This window comes from Gobio gobio, assembly GCF_949357685.1.
Source record: "Gobio gobio genome assembly, chromosome: 4".
Lineage (NCBI taxonomy): Eukaryota > Metazoa > Chordata > Actinopteri > Cypriniformes > Gobionidae > Gobio > Gobio gobio.
In genome coordinates, this window is record NC_137100.1 from 41807531 (window position 1) to 41827208 (window position 19678).

Genomic DNA, 19678 nt, shown 5'->3' on the forward strand with positions numbered 1-19678 from the left:
CATTGATAGGTCTCAAAAAACGAGTACTTGAGTACTGGTGGGGGGTGGTGGGACTGTGCGGGGGACGGGGCATGTCCGTCATGGAGACAATGAAAATATTTTATGACCGTAACGAAAATTAATGTTGATGAATACAAACATGAAATGAAAACAAAGTCTATGAAAAAATAACTGCTAGACTCGTTCAAAAACGAGGCAGTTTATTCCTAATAAGGATATTAATTGTTGTCAACCACTTTAACATTGTAAATACACAGTTTTTACATTAACACTGCACTGTGCTTACATACAGGTAAATAAAATAATTAAATAATGATTAAATTAAAATGTGTTATACCTAAAAGAACCACTGGCCTACCTATTACAATTTACATCTGCACAAAAGCAAGCGAATGCACACATGAACTTGACCGTGCTAGTTTTGACAGTTTATGGTCTGAAAGGGAAACTCACATTTTGAATGTGCTCTTCCCTTAACAACAACGCTTATACAAGGGCAACTACAGCACAGAGTATTTACAACATTCTATTACAATCTTGTTCTCATTATAATGTTATGTACATGACAGATTGGCTCAGCACATCTTGCACTTAATTTTATTTTTCATGATCAAAGTGATCCCAGGCATCACTGCGCGTTTTCGAAGCCATAATGAGAAACAACTTTAAATAAAACATAAGTCTACTGTTAAAAAACATGAGAACAAAATAACACTGCAGCATGATTCATCAATGAAAAAGAAATAATAATGTCGGGCATTGCATTTGAGCTGAAACTGAAGAGTGAATGAACACTGGGCGGTACAATGGCAGAACTTTGCTAGCTGGTTAATAAACTCAACCAAATGCGTCCTATAGGAGATTAATCAGATATATACAACATAAAAGGAAAGGAAACTTAAAACATGGAGAAAAAGCAATGCACATGTGAAATTATCAGACGTAGTTAGTTGGCTGATTGTGAAATCTTGCTGAAATCTTGTGGAAAGACCAGGTCAAAACTATTACAAATCATTTTCAGTAATTGAAAGAGATAAAGTTGAAATACAATAAACTATAAATATTAACTTTTTTTTTTTTTAATCGCCTTAGCAATGCATATTACTACTGATAATAAATGTTTTGATATATTTACGGTAGGAAATTTACAAAATATCTTCATGGAACATGATCTTTACTTAACGATTTTTGGTATAAAAGAAAAATCAATAATTTTGACCCAAACAATGTATTGTTGGCTGGTTTTGTGGTCCAGGGTGACAAATGATGACAGAAAGTACTTAAATTGGAGTAAAGAAGAGACGGATTCATTCTTTCTTTTATAATCTAAAAAGTCCATTCAATATAAACTTGATATTACAGTCAGCAATATACTAGGATATCCTGGGTTAAGGAAAGTACAGTTTAAGAAATCAGCTTATGAATACCCAGAATTAAGCAATGTGAAACATGAAGCACGATAACCCAGGATTCCGTTTAACCAAGGACCCAAGGTTAACTATGTTAAGTGAGAAAAGACCTAAATAATACTAAAACAACACTGGGTCAAAATCATAACATAAAAAATAAGATAAAGCAATTCAATACAAAAGCACTTACAAAGACCAAAGAGAAAAGATTAGTCTATAAACCGGATTTGAATAAATCAATAGTAGAGGTGGGCAAAAAACCTGGAGCTGCCAGAAAGCAGTGCACAATCACTCATTAAGTCTAACTGGTATTGTCTGAGGATCTCAGAGGTGTAATACTGCATTATTGCAGTGGAGTGAGTGAATGAATGTCAACCGCATCAATACAATGAATAGCATGATTGACTATTATCTGTCAGGAGTTATTAAAAAATAAAGCAGACGAGACAGTAGCGAACTTATTTACTCATTTAAAATAGTAGCCCACAAAACAATTCACTTATGAACACAACATTTCCTCCTTTTTTAAAAACAGAACAGAGCATCAGATTAAAGTAACATAGTCCTTTAACCAACTAGGCTTTCGAACATCACGTCTAGTGGTATGAGTGTGTGTGCAGTGAGCGGTGCTCTCAGACGGAGCTGTTGGTGTGCATGGAAATACCGTAAGATGGGAAACATTCTATGTCTTTCCATCACTAAGAAGTCTTTTGGCAACTGTGAGAGGATCAGTCCACTTTCTGTGCCCCTTAGGAACATACAAGGGGTTCTGTAAACTGACTTTATCCACCTCTTAGAAACAAGGAGTGCAAGCAGGAACAGTCATGTCAGTTGGCGGGTGCACAGGAGCAGATGGCAAAATAGACATCCTTGTGTGCATTTGCCTGCCATAAAGAAGCTGAAAAGGTGACGTACCAGTTACAGCATAAGGAGTGGCACGGTACACCTGCGAGAAGTCAGTTACCGCAGTTTTTTATGGCTGACATGGACATCCATTTGGACATTGTGTTTGTGCACACGGTCTCTACAGAGCCATTAGCTGCCGGGTAGAGAGAGAACGATGGTGATGAATATTCCTTCCTTCCAGAAAAGCAGAGAAACCAGCAGACGTAATCAATAACAATACTCAATGGATTGCCATGGCGGCTGAAGAAGAAACAAAACCACAGAATCCGTAGTGTCCGTGTGAGTGAAGGAGACCTCAGGCCATTTGCTGTAATAATCGTTAATGTTATAGCAAACCTATAGTTGGATGCAGAAGTGTCAAATGGCTACATCCACTTTCTGCATGGTCCATCTGGCAGCGGCCCCGGGCTGGAGAGGAATGTGAATTGACAGTTTGGTCAATGAGCTGACAAACGTGGCAGGAGCGGACAGCATCATGAACCTGAGCATCCATCCCTGTCCATTAATTGAGACCACAAAGGTGTTATTTGGTTCTCACCTTTCCCTGATGTCCTTTGTGCGCAATGGAGACCAGCACGGGTCGAAGAGCAGCAGGTGCAATCAGCCGTGAGCCTCGGAAAACAAAGTTGCCCTTAACAGACAGTTCCAGACGCAGTTTATAGTACGGCAACAACACAACGTCCAGTCCATTGGGTGAAGGAGGCCAACCATTAACTTTTTTTTGCAAAGTTTGTTTAGTGCAGAACACGAAGAACATGCAGCATCAACATCAGCAGCAGACAGAGGATTACAAGGGAGCTGCAAACCAGCAGCTTCTAGTCATTGCAACACCGCTTTAGGTAATTTTCAACCCCTGACAAGCCAGTCAGGACTATGGGCATCATCTTCTGAAATGTCACAGGTGCTGAAGCCAATCCGTCAGGAACACAACAAAAATGGAACAGTCCATTGAGAATTACAGGATTCAGAGGCTGAGAGGTCACAACTGTCCTCATGCAGGGCACTTGGTAGTGAGCATTAGTCAGGTCGATGGTAGAGAAAACAGTAAAACCTTTTAGAGCAGAGAGTAGTTTATCCATGTGTGGCAATGGACCCAATTTATTTGGGTCAATGCACATTCTAATTTTACCTGGATTTTTCTGCTTAACAACAATTGGTGGCACCAATGCAGAGGTATCGATGCATTCTATCGCCCCCCAGGTGCTTGCAAGCGATTTAATTCCTCTGACACAGCACTACTAACAGATGACGGCACAGGCAGTGGCGGATTCATCCAGCTTTATGCGGTGTATCGTTTTAGAACATCCAAACTCAGTTGACTCAGTAACAGTGCAATGAATCGTTAGCCAAGTGTGCCTCTGATCCACAGCGAAAGCATGACTCCCTCTTCCCCCCCTGAGCGGAATTAAGAGATGCATGTGACTGTTTCCCTGTAGTTTTGCGTTTTACTGTGTGCTACACCGATTGTACGGCGGTGGTAACTAGGCAGGAATTTGAAATTGATTAAGCCTGATCGGCAGCAGATTCAATCCGGCTTGCTATCGTTACAGCTCAGTCCAATGGGAGATCAGTTTCTAGTAAAAGTCTCGCACATATTCGTGAGCACATTCTCTACTAACGGTGCATAGCGAATCATTTTCGTCAGTACTGACAACTAATTCACATGAAACAACAAGCTCTCAACAAAGCAACAATGTACTGTATAACTGTCTCGTGAGGCGTCTGACAGCGTTAAGGAAGGTGTGCCATTCAGCTACTATGCTAGCTTTAGGCATGAAGTAGGCTTTCAATGCATCCTCTGGGCAAAACGGGCAAAGCACATTCACAACTGCCAAAAAATGCCTAATCCTCATCACCAATTTGTGGTATCTGTCAAAAATTATTAAACAATAAAGCGCTTCCGTTCTCACACACGTCATTGCACAACAGTTCAGACTTCCTTTCAAAATAGTAATCCACAATACAATTCACTTAACACAATGTTAAGGTTCAGCAAAAATGTTTAGAGTTCACAGACAAGAAGAACAGAACTCCATGTTGCGACATGTTCCTTTGTAATACTGTTCCCAGTTACTGGAAGCCAAGCGACATAATAATTTCACTGAGGCAGCTATTTACCAAATTGAACAGTTTGTTTGTATAGCTCTGTGAAAAATGCACAGGCCCAAAGAAATGCAAAGAGCCCAGGCTTGACAGTTTAAAGTTAAATAGCAGCACCTCGAATCTATAAAATCTTTCAACATATAGCAAACAGCATTTGTAAAAAAAATTTTTTAAGTCTTGTATTTAATTTAACTTCACCTGCAGAACTTAGGGGGCTACAAACATTGCCAGTTTAAGCCAGAGGGCTCAACTCAATAACATTTAATCAAAACTAATAAAGAAAAAACCCTGAAAATCCAAATCACAAGATAAAAAATAAGTACTTTAAAAGATTTGTTTGAGAGACTGTCTGTAAACAGATGCCTTATTTCTTTATTTATGCCTGCCAACTAGTTTCCAGTCGACATAAATGTCATTTCTGAAAATTGAAATCTCTGCTATGGTTATGCAAAATTAATTCACCAAGATACTCACAATGACTTATCTGGGGAAACCAGCAAGAAATAGGATTATTTCAGGTCTAAAAAGTGTCAAAAGATGAAATGTTCAAGCCAAGAATGGTGTACAGTTACAGAATATATGCATCCAAGAGGCTTAGTCCTCTACAACAGCTCAAATTGTGAGGAATGCTGAACTAATGTAACAATATCCATTCGTTTCACTGCAAGGACATACATATGAGAGGCGAGATTCACCGGCAACGGTTGGGACAGTTTGACTCCTGCTGTGGTATATGACGTAATGGCAGATAGGTAATAGAAGCTCTCTGTGTTTGTCTATGTATGTACATTATTGGCTTTTAGGAAGAAGAGTGCATGCTGACAGGAACATTAAACACAGCTGGATTGCCACAAATGGACGCTAGGGAAAAAGACAGCTATAGGTGACAATGCATCAAAAATCAAATGAGAGAGGAAAAGATCAGGCTTCTGTTCCAAATTGTCATTATAAAAACATGTTTTACTTAACCAGACTTGTGGGGAAAAGGCTGACTTTGCAGGTAACACTAACACCTGGCAAAGCTGGTAAAAGAGCCAAAAAATCAACTGATGAAAAAAAAGAATGAATAAATACATTAACAAGAAGACACTTGACAGACGCATTTGCAGCTACCTTCAAACTTTTTCAACAGCCTTTGCAACAAATGAGAAATAAAGGACGGAAACAGATTTTGAATGTGATCTGACAAAATGGCTCTAACTTTAAGACATGTCTTTCTTAAAGGGATAGTGAAAAAAACTTTGTCATCATTTTCTAACCCTCAAGCTGATCCCCAAGGTTTGGAATGACAGGGTGATTAAATGATGACAACATTTTTATAAGAATATACTTAAAACGTCAACCCAAACCAAACAACTTGATTATGTGAGTGGTATTAACAAAACAGGGCTAAAGATTGATCATGTGGGGCCAAACTGGGCATCCTGATCCAATGAGTGTGACACAGTCATATGGAAACTAATAATGATGACATTTGATGATGCACTGCAGTGCTTTTCATGTGGAGGCCAAACATGATGCTTGTTGACTGGGGTGTTGAAGCCCTGACACAATTCATGTGAAAGAGACTTTCACCTATTACAGCACTGAATGATGAATAATTGTTGTACTACCCAGTATTAGAGATAAAAAGCATCTGTGAAATTAAGTGAATATTTGTGATATGTGGATACTCTTTGAATGAAACACATTACCGTGCTGCTAAGCTATCAACACAATACTCTAATAAACAAAAACTCAGTATGCCCAGAGGATACACATATTCATGAACAAAGAAATTTCTCACCTCGTATGCCATCTTGACAGTACTTGTCCCCTGAGCTTTTGCATTCTAGGACTGCCTCCTTTTCAAAGGATACAATACTGCCTGAGAATTTGGCTAGAATTTAGAGTCTTAAAGGGATAGTTCACCCAAAAATGAAAATCCTGTCATAATTTATTCACCATCAAGTTGTTACAAATCTGTACGAGTTTCTTTCTTCTGTTGAACACAAAATAAGACATTTTGATGAATGTTGGTAACCAAGCAGTTGACGATTTCCATGGTAGGAAAAAAAAATACTATGGAAGACAATGGCTACCGTCAACTGACCAACATTCTTCAAAATATCTTCTGTGTTCAACAGGATTATGAGCTTCTCGCATGTAAAAGAACAAAGTTCCACATTTCACTCTGAAACACGCAGTGTCCGACTACATATTAAGTTATGTCCTAATTCAATCGTAGCAACACCAAATGGCAAGTAACATGTAAGTTTCTTATACTAGCCAATGATGTCACGTGGGCCATAACTCCTGAACAAAGATAGACATAATCAGATCTGATCATCATCTGTTTTTAGAGAATCTTCAGATGTTCAATAACACAGAAAATTACTTTGATGTATTGTGTTAGATTTCTAGGTACAATTCTGTTGGAAGGTGTCAAATTGACCCGCATTGGATTAAATGCAATTCCCCAAAAATCATCATATGAAAAACATCAAAAGAAACATGTACAAACAGTAAACTTTTAATAGCAATGCTTTTCACACATAACAACAATGTGTTTTATGTGTTTGTTAAAGGTTGAATTCAAATCCAATATTACCATTCTGCACAAACTACTTCTGAATAGGATGTCTGCTTTATAAATATTATGAAAATTATGGAAATATATGGTTCAGATCAATCAAATCATGGGGTTACACTTCATTTTACGGTGTCATTGTTCCAGTGTAATTATATAAGTACTCAGTAATATTAATTAACTACATGTACTTACTATAGGGGTTATGGTAGGATTAGGGTTTGGTTGAGGGTTAGTGCATGTAATTATGCATTACCGGAAATGGGTGCATTCTTATATTGTCACCAATGGAGTCTGGATATCATCTAGTGGAAAAGTTTGGTACTGCGCCCAAACAAAATCTTACTAAAAGCTAATTTTTTCAGTAAAATTTATTACACAATTTGGCTTTGATTGCAGCGTTAAAGTCTAATGTGTTTTGTAAAATATATATTTTATATACAATATAAATAAATATATTTTCATAAACTCAAACTTCAATAAAAAAAATAATAATTTCACTTTTATTTATTTTTTACTTCTGCAATAATATACAAAGTGTATCCTTTAAAAAACAGATAAAAAACATACGTATGTGTAATAAAAATTATGTGTACATATCTTGAAACACAGAGTATCCTCACTTTACATGACTCTAAATGAAAAAAAGCAACAAAATTGCAGGTTAACTGGTATTTTGGACAACTCAAAAATCAAAATGGTTCAAATTGACCCCCAACATCTGATAACATTGATTAGCCTATACATTTTACTATAGTTCAAACGCGGCAAGAGGCCATCTTTGAACCATTACTATTAATCTTGCACAATCTCAATTTGCTCCAGGGGTTTGTGGGCATATTACCGTAATAATAAATGTGCTCAAATGAAAGCACCATCTAAATGACTAATTAGACAGTTAACATGACATTTTTTTAGAGACTGAGGTTGAACTATCATCCAAAGATACATCCCTGTGTGACAATCAAATGGAAAACAGTGTGCTGGCTTCTTTTACTACTTATGTTGTGCGCCTGTGGGTGGCTCACCTGACTGTGGATGGCAGTTACTGCTATGATTATTGCATTGGCAAGGTTGGCATCCCGTGCTGCTGAAGTGCGAGAAACCTGGCCGGCAGTCGTCACACTTGTCCCCATGCACTCCCATCTTGCAGGTGCACATCCCTGAACTGCCAGAAAAATGCAGATGAAATTTTTGGAGTTAGAAAGAGTTATAGAGGCACAAAATGAAAGACCAACTGTTCTTACAAGACCGTACAGAATCCTTCAAAAGCCAGACATACAGAGGTTAAAACCTCTGTCCACATCAAACACCGGGTTTCCTCTGAACTGTCAGAATAGCTGCTCCTTCCCATCCATCACATGTTAACAGATATGCTCCATAAAAGCTGAAGCAACATCTATGAGATAATGCTGTAAACTAGAGGTGTAATAATAACACATTGAGAGGCATCGATTTTTTATGGAAATCCTGTTCATCGATTATAGTATTATTCAGGCATAAATAATACAAACTGACCAAGGTTTGTGAACAATAAATAAATAAAGGCATTTAATTTGCATTGGATTTAGCAGCAGATAGGATACACTATGGTTGTTTCGGTCCTTTTCCTGCGCTGGGTTACATGAAAAATAATTACGCACAGGTAAATTAGCCATTAGTGGTTTCGCGTGTAATGAAATCTCTTTGTACTACTCGGAAGAAAAACAGAGAGGGGTAAATATGCTCTACATGAGAAATTAAAGTGTAACAATATCAGAGTGCTCAAAATGAAAAAGAACAGAAACTCCCAGAGATGAGAAAACTTCTGATTATACTATTACACACTTCAGTCTTTTGAAGAGCAAATGAGAAATGGATATTTCTTCTGGGAGAGACTTGGGAAAAATATGAAACATATCTGCAATTATTTCTTTCAAACACACAAACACACGGCTCACTCTCAGAGGGAATGCACTCTCCATTTGTACAATCAGAAACTCTCTGCCTTTGCCAATACACAGAGGGCTACTTATTCTGACTGAAGCTGAGCTCACGGTTCCTGAGAAAAAGAAGCCCGACATGTCAGTACAGTTGAACCCGACCTCTCAAATCATTTTCGGTATTCCCACTTGTTTCGATACAGAACATTTAAATAATTCAGAGCAAAAACCACTGAAATATCACTATAATTAATATTAAAAAGCACATAAGGCAACCTGCAGCCAGACCTTAAAGCCTGTGTTTCATGAAATATTGTCAGGGCTCAACAGAATTTTTTTTGCTAACATTTTACTTGTCACATCACATAAATAAATGAGCAAGTAAGTAGATAAACAAACAAACAAATAAATAAATAAGCATTGCTCCAAGCCAACGAGTGTCATACGCCTGTTATACGCGTGTTAATGGGAGCACCGTGAAGTGCTATGTCATTACATAATGAAGCGTGATGCAAGTGCGTTGTGAAGCTCATGTGAGAAGTGATGTAGAAGTATAGAGGACAGTCACTTCACACAGTCTTCACGACACACTAACATCACACTTTGCAATGTGCTGACCTTAACCTCAAATGTGAACTCATGAATGTGCTAATTCCTTTTTTTCCGTTTTCATTTTTGGGAATTCAGTTTTTTTTTTACCCTTAACTGTTATTTTAGTAGTAAAAAGATTGTGCTTTTCATGTTAATATAATAGAACATAAAACATAAAATATGAATGCCCTTAAATGTATTGAGGTAACAAACATCACATTTACTCTGTACTATTCAAGACAAACACTGCACTCTAAGTACTTCAAGTCACAACAAAATATTAGTGTGAATTTATATATAAAAAAAAGAATAAATAAAAAAAAAAATCTGTAATTAATCATGATTAATTGCAATTAAAAAACATTGGAGTTTTTAATATTTTGATATTGTAATAATTTCAGTTACTCTCTAAATTAATTTAGAAACAACTTTTTAGACAGGATATTTTAAATATGTGTTGTAATGGCATCTTTTTATGAATGAAGGCCAGTATCACTGATACTAATGTCTCTATTAATGACGTTATATTACAGTATAACTGAAAGCTACCAATTTCAACATTTATTAGGCTTTAAAAAACAACTTTTAATTTAATTGAACTTAAAACAATCTTTACATAAACCCATTGTAATAAATGTTATGTTTACCCATGGCCTTCCCTGTTAGACATAGCCTACACAGAAATTGAATAAAGTTATCAACACCTTTCTTAACTGCATAAATGATAAGTGAAATATAGATTAATCATCATTAAAGCTACAATTTTCTCTGTTCCCGTTGTTCTGTGATGAACATTAATGACAGACCTAATCAGCGCTGCTGTCACTTTAAGATATACTGCTTCCGAATATGCCGCGGATCAGACGCAATGTCCTGTGCATCTAATTTTCTCTCAAGTTCATTTAAGACATTATTTTCCATACAGTGCATTAAAAACAAGGCAAAATACAACAAGCACTCCCCGCGAGGGAGCTGCTCGGCTCGGTACTGAGGGCTTAGCGTTGAGTTTCTTAACTTTTTCGCAGACAGAAGCAGAGCCGTGGAGAGCCGCTTCGCCATACTTTCATTGTTTTGAAGGGGGAGCTGAAATGACGGGAGGGGTTGTGTCACCCAGATTTGCTTCCCCCGGTCTGCATTTTCCCCAGACATTCGTTCTTCTCCCACACAAAACAGCATTTCATTCCAAATATGTAAAATTCCGTGTTAACACTAGATTCCGCGTTAACACTAGATTCCGCGTTAATATGCCAATTCCACGATTCCGCGGAAATTATAGGGCCCTACTACTGGGGTCTCAAGGGTTACATCATATTTGTTTGTGTGGTTTTTGAAGTGTCAACTTTGAGAACAAATCTTTGTTTGTGTTCCATAGAAGAAAGAAAGTCAAATAGATCTGTGAATTTGCATTTCTGTATGGAATATTCCTTTAACACTAGAACTACCAGAATTCTATAACTACTAGAATGGCTATAGAGATCATTCTGACTGTTTGTACTAGACTACACCGAATGTCATTTTTGTCATGTCATATTTACATTCAAAGCTTCTATTGAGGTTTTAGAATGAAGTTTTACATGTCTGTTGTCATATTTTATGATGGCTTCACCCTAAAAAGTGTCAAAATCCTCAATTTGAATAAAATCAAACAACATGGATTAAACGGAGCACCGAGCACAGAGCGCCAAACGAACGCAGATAGGTCTACATATTACAATCTTTTTTTGTAATATATAATTGTGTAAGAGCTACTACACTGCACCCGAAGGTACGTGCCTCACTTTGTGTGTGGCAAGCGGGAGTGCAAAGTTTTTTTTACCACAGTGAAAATGTTATTTTTGAAAGTCTAAATGCCAGCATATATGGATTGAAGAAGAATATTTTGTTAGATAAAAACATTTTGGAGTTTATTAGATCTACCTTTTTTCAATACGTTTGACTTTTGGACTTTACAACGTTCTGGAGTTATTGGAAATGTTTGGATCACATGAATCGGAAACAATATGCAGCCACCAGCATCATCAAGGCTCTGATGCAAGGCTAAAGCCTCTGCGCCAGTCAATCTCTTTTTTGCTATAATTTCAAAGGTAAAGCTACGTTTTAGCTTAGCAATGGTATATAAAAACAACTAGACAGTTGCTAGACAACAGTGACACACATCTTCACTGGGGGTAAACTAGCAAACGCTGAAATAATATGCGGTATATGCCGTCTGTAATGCGTACGGTCAATTTGACCGTAATGGCTGTTTTAGGTAGAAATACTCTTTTGTGTTTTGTAATTAATAAAATAACAATATTAGAACAAAATATACACACATTAAGGAAAAGTCAGGGTACTATAGCTATATGGGTTTAATTGCAACAAAGTTATTACATTGCTAAATAGTGTTAAACTGAAGGGAGTCTAACCTACACACACACACACACACACACACACACACACACACACGTCTAAAATATTGCCTCGTCACACCACATATGCATTGTTTGTTGCATAGGTAAAGCAAACACACAAATGCACAGTCAATCGTGGACATGCTTTAAGAATGAAACCCTTGAGCCACAGCTTCAAGTAGGAGAGAGACAGTATGATTAAGTAAGTACCACAGAGCAGATTCTCTGTGCTGAGGAAGAGCATCTCAAAGACCTTTCAGTCGGTCTGTTTGAGCTATTGGCTGACACCATGATCCTCCACAGCACAAGTCAATAACTTTGATGTTTGGCCTCACAGTCACGTCTAGAGAGAACTGAGCTATGACTGTATCCCATCCACTGTCTATGAGTACTGAGAGGGAGAGAGAGAGAGAGACTAATATGAGCAGCACGCTTCTGGCATGGGCTGGTTTATGTCTTGTGAATTTGAATGGATTTAATCTGAAAGTGCTCTCCTAAATATTAGAATTCAATGATGAATGCATCCATAAAAAATCTGATATTATAATTAGAGCTGCTGTGTCTAATTTTTTATTTAAAAATATATTCTCATATGCCAGTTTAATTCGCAGAATTAACTATAGAGTAAGTAAATGTTTAAATGAGGAGAGCCCTATGTCAGCTGCTCTGCTTGGCCAAACAATGGAAGATGGAGGGAGGATTTTGAAAACCTAATTGGAAACGGTCATTATTTCTGCAATGCATTAGTGCACACTTAAGTTTTAGGCCTTTAAAAGTAATGCAAATGAGATGTTCCTACTGATCCACAAAAAAAAAAATGCAGAATTACATAATCCAGGAGAACTACACTTGTCACAAACCTTAAGCTCTATTGAACTTGTGAGAATCCACTACTAGCCGACTTTGCCCTGAGGGTGTAAGAATGTTGAGGTTTCCATGGCAACAACACCTCAGATCACAAGTACCCCGCTGTGATTAAACTGAAAGTCTATTACAGTATAATCACCAGGGCAACAATCCCACACAAAAGACAAGCATTAAATATGCTGTGGAAGCATTTTACAACCTTTCGTAAATCATGCAGCCTTTGCACTTGTCAAGATTAATTAATGAAACGTTTTAGCAATTTTGTGAAAATACTGATGGCACAGCATGGTTTATACCAATAACAAGGGGGAAAACAGTCAGAATATATTAAAGTCTTTTAAAGTAACAGTGAAATTATTTGTAAATGCTGATATGCTCACACCATCATTGTGTATAGTAATACTCATGTCGGGTTATTTAGGTACCGGTATGTGCTGTTTTAATGAAATCCATTTGTGCAAGGCCAGTTAGTTAGTAGCTGGCATTAATGCACACAATCTAGGGAAATCTGGTGGTCACTGCTTTAGTACTTGGCTACTTCCTTCCAGACTATTTAAGGGCAGAGCGGTTTGAGGCCTGGGTGGTTTGGAACCTCTAATGTATAACCCAGTTTTATTGCGGTAGTAGGTTATGCGGATCTCAGAATTATATGGTCAGACCCAAAGGTTTTCAGAGCAGTTAAACAACCTTCTGAAAGCTCTTGCCGTCCTATGCTTCAGCGGTGCTTAAGCAGACTATCATGTTCAGTTGAAGAACACAGAGTCCATCCTTGTCAGGCATGCCATATAGGAAAAACCTTTTAAACCTGAGTGTGTTTTCATGGTAACCTCTACATTTTTGTTATTTTCATAAATATATATGTTGGTTTACTGTGCAATCAATGTACACTAACCAAATCTGTAACTATGACAACAAACGCAACTTAGGGAAATGCTGCAAACGGAAAACAAAGTCCAAACAGGGTGAGATTGTGACATTTACATTACATTAAACTTTCTATTAATTAAAGAATTCTGAAAAATTTGTATCACTTTCCATAAAAACATTAAGCAGCACAATCATTTTCAACTTTGAAAATGAGGTTTATTTTTTATTTTTTGAGGGGGAAAAAATCAGTATTCTATATTCCAAATGATTTCTGAAGGATCACATGTGACACTGAAGACTGAAGACTGGAGCAATGGCTGCTGACATTTCAGCTTTGCCATCACAGGAAATAATTACATTTTAAAATATACAATAAAATATTCACTCTTTTGACTGTATATTTGATCAAATAAATGCAGCATTTGTGAACATAAGAGACTTCTTTTGAAAAACATGAAAAAATTCCCTGGGAATCAAGTCCATGATGTTGGCATTGACAGCACCTATCAGCTGAAGAAGAACACTATTCAAAGGAAGAAAAAGAGATGGCCGATTAAAAACTGAAATAAATTCATATAAAATGGAAAGAGAAATTTGAATCAAATGAATCACTGCCACAAAACTCCTAATAGCAGCACCTGCAGCAGCGGTCATGAATTTCAGTCTTTTGCCTCTTTCTCTCTCACACTCTGTTATTTCAAGTTTTATTAAAGCTGAGTGAAATAGGCACACTCCCCATGTGTCATTACAGGCAGGCCATAAATGAGCTGGTGCACTACTATCTCCTGGTCTACTTTCACTCAAATTCTGTCAGAGAAATACTGTAAAAGCTCTTTTGAATACTTCAGATAGAAACGATTTCTATCTATTTAAAAATGTTAAAACTGTAAAGCAGACTGTTCACTACATGTTAGGCCTACTTCTCTGATTCTGTTATTGAATGCGGTGTCTTTTTTTTTAACAGTACAATGGCAGACAACCATATCTTGTTTAATTAGAGCATTCTAAGAGATGTGCATCTGTAATTTGTAGTCTGTTTATGTTCCTGTTTTGCCTGCTTTAGTTCTCTAGTTAGTTTCCCTGGTTGTGAATTAGTTCCCACACCTGTTCCATTTAATCCTTGACTACACTCCCCATGTATTCAATTTCAAGCCCTGTGTTTTGTTCAGTTCTTTGTCCAGTATTGTCAGTGTTTGATGTGGTTATGTTACATTATTCTCCTGCAATCTCCTGAGCGTTCTGTTTTGGAAATATTAAAGGGGGTCAACAATGTCACCAAAGAAGTGTGTTTTTGGTTGTCCGGGCAAGACAACCCTGCACAGCTTCCCAAAGAACCCAGCGTTAATGGGACAGTGGATGAAGTTGGTTTTTCCAGAGCAGCAACAGAGTTGTGCAAGTGTTTTTGTTTGTTCCCTGAATTTCGGCGACAATGGTTTATAAGCAAGGCCCAGTTCGATGCCGGATTTGTAGCTCGTCTAATGCTGAAAGATGGAGCCATCCCAGCGATTAAGGTTCACGGTCGTGCGTTGGAAGCAGGCGGTGAGTAAAACTGCTTCAAATGTCTTTGTGTTGTTAGCTATCGACTCGTTCATTCAAATGTGCTACTATTCCATTGTTTTTCTATATAAGCATGCACTAGTCTGATGTGCAAAACCGTTCCGTTTGCTATTGGTAACATTAAATCGCATACAATAGTCCATAAACCAAATTATGTCCTCATAAACCATGAGTAAACACACACAAATGTTATGTGTGTATTATGTATTATATATATATATATATGTATTGCTAAATCTGATTGATCTCAATGGTTTATTTACGATAACGTTTTTTCCACGTTTAAGGATGTCACAGTTTTCAGACGGTCTCCATGCAATAGCTGCGTGCGCTCGTCATTCTTTAGCTCCGCCCACATGATACGGCCTCGAGCTGCTCGTTTTTTTTCCGGTAAGACTCGGTACAGTGTATCTTTCTCTTATAAAGATAATAAAACTAAATACTTTTCGGAGATATGAAGGATGAAATACTACTCTATGGGTACTCGAGATTGACTGAAACTGAGTGTTTCACCCCCCTGTTTGACACACTGTTTTTGTTATCTTTCACCTTCGACGTGCACATTCATTAAAGCCACCAGTGCAGCATCATTCACTGAGATATTTTAGGGCAGTGTTTCTTAACTTTTTTTGGGCCAGCGCCCCCTACCCATTATCTAGGTCACATCAAATAAAATGTAGTCTATGGGCCAGATCTACTAAATAGGGAAAACTAGAGAGAGAGCGCAATTCCAAAAAATGGCCGATGGGAGTGGAAAGTTCTGACCGTGATCTACTGAAGATGCGCAAATTAAAGAACAGATGCAGCCGGATCATTTCCATAATGACCAGCGCAATCTACCAAGAGCAGCACAAATTAGTGCCTGGTTTAAGACATGCTTTTTGGGTAGTAAATAATGGCGCAAATACCTTGACTATAATTTGTTAATAATTAGTTACATTTATATAGCACTTTTCTGGGTACTCAAAGTGCTTTACACATGGAAGGGTGGAATCTCCTCAACCACCACCAATGTGCAGCATCCACCTTGATAATGCGACAGCATCCATATTGCGCTGGAACGCCCACCACACACCAGCTGATTGGTGGAGAGGAGACCGAGTGATAAGGCCAATCAGTATATGGGAATGATTAGGAGGCCATGATGGACAGAGGCCAACGGGCAAATTTGGCCAGGATGCCGGGGTTACACCCCTATTCTTTTTCAGAAGGACATCATGGGATTTTTTAATGAGCACAGAGAGTCAGGACCGTGGTATAATGTCTCATCCGAAGGACGGTGCTTGTTACAGTATAGTGTCCCCATCACTATACTGGGGCATAGGACCCACACAGACCACATTCCCTTTGAAGGGATTTGTTGACAATGGATGCTCTTTTAACTCTCATGCAAAGGCAGCAGCTTTTATCTCTTAACCGTTGTAACCATCAGATCTGAAGCAACTAGCCCAAGCTTCTGGACCAGCACCAAGAGCCAAAGGTTGTTTGTCCAACAGTTGGAAAACACAAATAACCAGCATAAAGCACATGCCAGGTAATTTGGAGTGAGGGATTCCAGTGCAGCCCCATCCTGAAAAAAAGCATAAGATTTAAAAATGCCTGTTTTTACACAGTGAAAAAGCTGATGGAGGGCAGTGGGAGGGCTGACTGAACAAAGCCACACTGTGCTTGGAGCAGAGCTGGAGACTGTTAATAACCCCTTATGCCTACAGACCAGAGCTGGTGAGTGAACACAGAGGAGAGAGACTGAAAATTATAGAAAGGAAAAGGAAGTATATAATAGATTGATAAACATACTAAATAATGTTTTAACTAAAATGCAAAGAGATTTCTGTAGTGTTAGGGCATATCAAATAATAATAATAAAACAATATAAATCAATAAAAAGGACCACAAAAAAAACACAAAATCAAAAATGTGTTTGTATGCACAATATTGTTCAATAGTTTGAGGTTGGTGCAAATTTTGAAAGTCTCTTATGCTCACCAAGGCTGCATTTATACGTCAAAAACACAGTAAAAAAAGTAATATTGTATTATTGCAATTTATTTGGTGTTCAAGAAACATTTCTTTATTATTATTATTTTTATTATTATCAATGCTGAAAATAGTTGTGCTGTTTTATATTTTAGTGGTAACCATGATACATATTCAGGACTCTTTTATAAATGGCAGTTCAAAACAACAGCATTTATTTTTAATAAAAATCTTTTGCAATATTATTATAAATGTCTTTACTGACACTTTTGATCAATTTACTGAAAAGCATTAATTTCTTTATATACTGTATACACACACACACACACACACACACACACACAAAATTGCAAGTTTACTTGAAAGGATCACAGTAGGGACAATGTTAAAATTTCTTATTCGTAAAAACTTTGCATTGAAATTTCCATTTTAATATTTGCTCTCACCTGGAGGCATGCTCTGTGAGGAGACCTTTATTTGAATGTTTAATTTATGTGAGATTAAAGTCTGCTGGGTGCTCTGCATTAATGCCAGAGTGGTAAACTCCATGAGGTTCATACTGATTCAAGGGGTGGCAGCTCTTCATAAAGCTGAGCAGGACAGTACGTGAATGAGCTGGATCTGAGCCAATTTATCTGTGCAAACCCCACAGACGGGATTAGCGCCTTCACTCCCTCACAGTTCTCTAACGTCTGGCGAGCCATCAGAGCAACTTAAATCCCGTCACATCGAGGAACCATCATGACTTGAGCAGGAAGAAAGTTACACACTTCTGCTCCCACCCATAGTCACTTTAAGTCTGATTTCTACAAAAGTGAACAGACGAAGCATTTAACAGTGTGTGCTGAGCAATTCTTTTTCCTCCCTATCAAAAATAAACCCTTCCATTGCGCAGATCTTATTTTTCCTTTGGCAAACATCACGGTTTTGCCTGGCTTTTGATTGGGCCACGCAGCAGGCTAAACTAATCCTCCTCACAGGCTAGCGATATCAGAAGCCAAGTCATTTCAACTTCATCTAAATAAAACAGAAATGGAAAATGGCAAATGGAAAAAGGAAAGAAGTAATCCCATGATCTATAGTAAAGAGTGCTCTAAGGGGGTGTTATAGCTTTGTTTAGTTAGGCTCACGCTGCTGGGTGTCAGTGTCTTCACACTTCTGGTCTGATGGGGATGAAATCCTCCATAACAAGATTAGTGAGAAGCATAACAAGGCTCTCCACCACTGTGTGTGGTAGTGGTCGACTGATATGGTCGCTACATAATTGCCATACCTTCCATGTTGTTTTAATAAGTTTGATAACTGCTATTCTAAAACGTGGAAATAGTAAAACGTAAAGAGAAGATATGGCCACACATCTTGCAGGTAGCGTACACAACTATTACATGAACAAAATACTACTTGCCCACTCATCTGATTAGCAGAAGAGGTATTTTTGTAGTTCATGTAACATCTGCACTAGAGATATAACCAGTTTAGATGGAAAGGATCTCAAGCTGACTAGTTGAAGATGTTACTGTAGCTATACACATTAATAGACACTGTACTTCCTTGAGAAAAACCATAATGAAATAACCCTTCACAAAGGATAATGTTTTATAATGGACTCTGTTAGAGATAGAGATGTTCCGATACCCTTTTTCCCTTCCTGATACCGATTCCGATACCTGGGCTCAGGGTATCGGCCGATACAGAGTACTGATCCGATACCTGGGTGTGTATCTGTATATACAGCTATATATACTACTAGCCCTGTATGAATTGCTAGAATTATTTTATGGTGTGGTTCAGACTTATCCCTTAGTAAAACATGAACAAATACATACAGTGAACAACTGTATTTATTACAGTATTTTTATTATCTGACATGCATTTGACAGTAATATTATTTATTTTTCTTAAGCAAAAAGAACTTCAAATGCAGCCACAAATCTAAAACTGCAAACTGAAAAAGGTATTTTAGTTTTACAATATAACTATATAAAAAAAGTGCAACAAATAAATGTAGGAATATAAAAATATATATATATTAATCAGAAAATAATCTCTTTTCAACAAAACAAGTGAAAAATAAGCAACCATTTAGGCATTATTATTAGTAATAGAGACGTATTATTAGTAGCCTAATATATTCTGCCAATTTAAAAACATTTAAACCAAACTTTTATTTTGACGGGGTTGCCGTGAAGATATTTGAGTGTCTGTGTTCCTTATATGACAGTTTTCACAAATGAAACGGTAAATTCTCATGAAGTGACAGTTGCGTTCGTGTCCTCATATATAGTGACCATAGACTGTAAAAAAGAAAACGGACGTAGAGAAACTGGGGGAGGTTGCCGCTTGATAGTGACACACGGCAGAGATTACAAAGACAGCGAGCGAGTGTCACGTGTATGGAAGGATATCGCGGACAATTTTCAAAAGGAATTGCAAATGGTATTTGCAATTGCGTTTTCAATTTGTGGACGCATAATATGTGACACAATCCAAACGCAATTGCAAATCGCGCATTAGGCT

The 19678-nt window shown here is 37.6% G+C and overlaps 1 protein-coding gene across 1 annotated transcript in view; it reads right to left on the reverse strand.

The window, feature by feature from the left end:
- LOC307124852 (multiple epidermal growth factor-like domains protein 9) overlaps positions 1–19678 on the reverse strand; it is a 104186-nt gene that overhangs the window by 34301 nt on the left and 50207 nt on the right. The window contains exon 3 of the mRNA XM_079814311.1: positions 8016–8155. Within this exon, the coding sequence (XP_079670437.1) occupies positions 8016–8155 (140 nt within the window). The remainder of the gene's footprint in view (positions 1–8015; positions 8156–19678) is intronic.